The sequence below is a fragment of the Ursus maritimus genome, unplaced genomic scaffold, assembly GCF_017311325.1.
Source record: "Ursus maritimus isolate PB19 unplaced genomic scaffold, ASM1731132v1 scaffold_4, whole genome shotgun sequence".
Lineage (NCBI taxonomy): Eukaryota > Metazoa > Chordata > Mammalia > Carnivora > Ursidae > Ursus > Ursus maritimus.
Window position 1 is genome coordinate 56,518,468 of NW_024426552.1, and position 2,373 is coordinate 56,520,840.

General features: G+C 37.5%; 1 protein-coding gene across 1 annotated transcript in view; it reads right to left on the reverse strand.

The window, feature by feature from the left end:
* Positions 1-775: 775 nt before the first annotated feature.
* LOC103677361 (cell surface glycoprotein CD200 receptor 2-like) overlaps positions 776-2,373 on the reverse strand; it is a 14,518-nt gene continuing 12,920 nt past the window's right edge. The window contains exon 7 of the mRNA XM_040621721.1: positions 776-891. Within this exon, the coding sequence (XP_040477655.1) occupies positions 776-891 (116 nt within the window). The remainder of the gene's footprint in view (positions 892-2,373) is intronic.

A 2,373-nucleotide genomic window follows, 5' to 3' on the forward strand; every position in this document is an offset into this window, starting at 1 on the left:
TCTTTCCCTGAAACTAGACTATTAATATCCATCCTTATCTTGTTTGATAAACTAAATGTTTCTACCAAAATTAAGTGGCAGGAGTAGTGCAATTCAAGTTTAGGAACCAGACATTTTTTCTTTTTAATTTTAACAATTGTTTTCTTCCTTCTGTAATTGTCCTAAAATTACCCAAGAAAACCTAAAGAATTAATAAATGTAGAGGCAGTTGAATGGGAAAATTAAAGGAAAAAAAAATGCAGGATTACTACCTGAGGCTAGATTTTAGCTTGCTTCAAATGTTAAAAGAATTAAGTTGAAGCACCATCTAGTGGCTATCTATGTTTTGCTAAAGGTTGCTCCCCATTTTCCTCAATTTAGGACCACAATTAATTTGTTGTACATGTATATATGTATGCATATATGTATTTAGGGAAAAAATGTTTTTTTATCTTTATGCAAGGCTAAGAGATTGAGAGACAGTAGCTATAGCTTTTTATTCTTCCAATCTGACATCACATAGAAAATCATGGCAGTGAAGAAGCATGAATTCAGATAAATCTCTTCCAGGAATAATGGAGTCCTTTTACGTCAATGATGGCAGAAAAAAGGATTAACACAATAAAGCCCCACAGATTTCAGTTCCTCTGTTTCTCCTGATCAGATCCTCTCTAAGAGCCTACAACAGTGTCTTTATCTTCCCAAGCCTGTAATGCAGACATGTCCTCACATGTGTAGGGATTGGCTGACTATTAGATGATCTTTGCACATCTCCAGATTCCCAAGCCCTTTTCTATCACAAGGCCAGAGTATCCTTCAGCTTTACATAACCAGGAATTCTTCTGGAACTATCATAGAGTTGGTTCTTATACATATGGTTAATATCTTCCGAAGTTACACCTGTTTCATAATCTCCATGGGAAGAATGAAAACAGAACATGAAAAATGCACATGAATAGAGTATAACTTGTGTTGCAAGATTAACAGCAAACCTTGAAACTGGCAAAATAGGTACTTGTGTTAACTAGGATTAAGTTCAACTGCGTATGGAGTAAAACTCAAAATAACAGTGGCATGAACACAATAGTATATTTTCTCTCACACGAAAGAATTTTACAATAGGTATTCTAGGGTTTAGTATGGCAACTCCATGGTCATTAGGGCCCAGGATCCTCTGTCTTTCTTTTCCGTCATCTTAGTGAGTGACTTCCATCCTCAATGTCATCCATGGCCCAAGTTGGCTGCTAGACCTCCAGTCATTACACCAGTATTGCAGTCCAGGAGATAAGGAAGAAAAACAAAAGAGGATCTCTTCTTTGTCTTTAAAGAGATATCCTAAAAATATCACACAAGATATATGCTTACACCTTATTTGCAAAAATTTTAACACGTAGTCACACTTTGTTGCAAGGGAAACTGAGAAATGTCTTTTAGTTAAGTGTGTCTCCATACAAAATAAAATGGGAGTCATGTTATTAAGCACTGTATCAGAGATATAATACCATAATAATGCTGTGTAATAATTACAAAACCTTTGTAGCAACAATTGCTCAAATGTCTAGGATCATCTGAGGGTCAGGTAGGCAGCTCTTCCAACCTTGATTGAGCTTCTCCCTTGTCTAGGAGTTACTAACTGTTGCATTATCTAGGCTGGCCTCAACAGTGAGGTGATGAATGGGACTAGGATGACCCAGCTCTGCTCTCAACCTCCAGCAGACTAGCCCAGGCATGTTCTCATGGACAGGCAACAGAAACACACAGGACTTCTTGAGATGTGAGCTCAAAACTGGTACACTACCATTTCTGCCTCGTTTGATTGGCTAGAGCAAATTACATGAGTTAGAGAAACATGCACTTGCTTTATGTTTCCAACTCAAAAATCACTGACAAATTACATAGACAGAGGGAGGGAGAAAGATCTGGAGTCGTGAATACAATCTTCTACCACAAAGAGAAAGGGGAAGATGAGCATTGGCTCAGGCAACTAGCAATCAGTGTCACAGTGTTTTTGAGCCTGTGACAGAACTACGGTACTTTTTCCATTCTATGTCCTGTTTTAAACATGAGGGAGTTATAATAAAGAAACAAAGAGAGAAAAGAGTCAATGTAAGTTATATATGAAATTATTTACTAGTTTATTTCTTGGCTCATGTTCAGTTACTAATAAAATAGGTATTAATCTTAGCACTTGTCCTGTCCTTTACTATAGGCAGAAACTAGCTATCTGTACCCAAACCCTGACTCTATTTCTGCTGAGGCCACTACACTACATTCCCCAACTTCCACAGAAGTCAGTGTGGCCATGTGACAAATATAGCCAATAGAACATGAGCAGATGTCATGTTACTACTCCAGGCCTGGCTCATAAAAACCTCCTACATAAAATCCCTCATT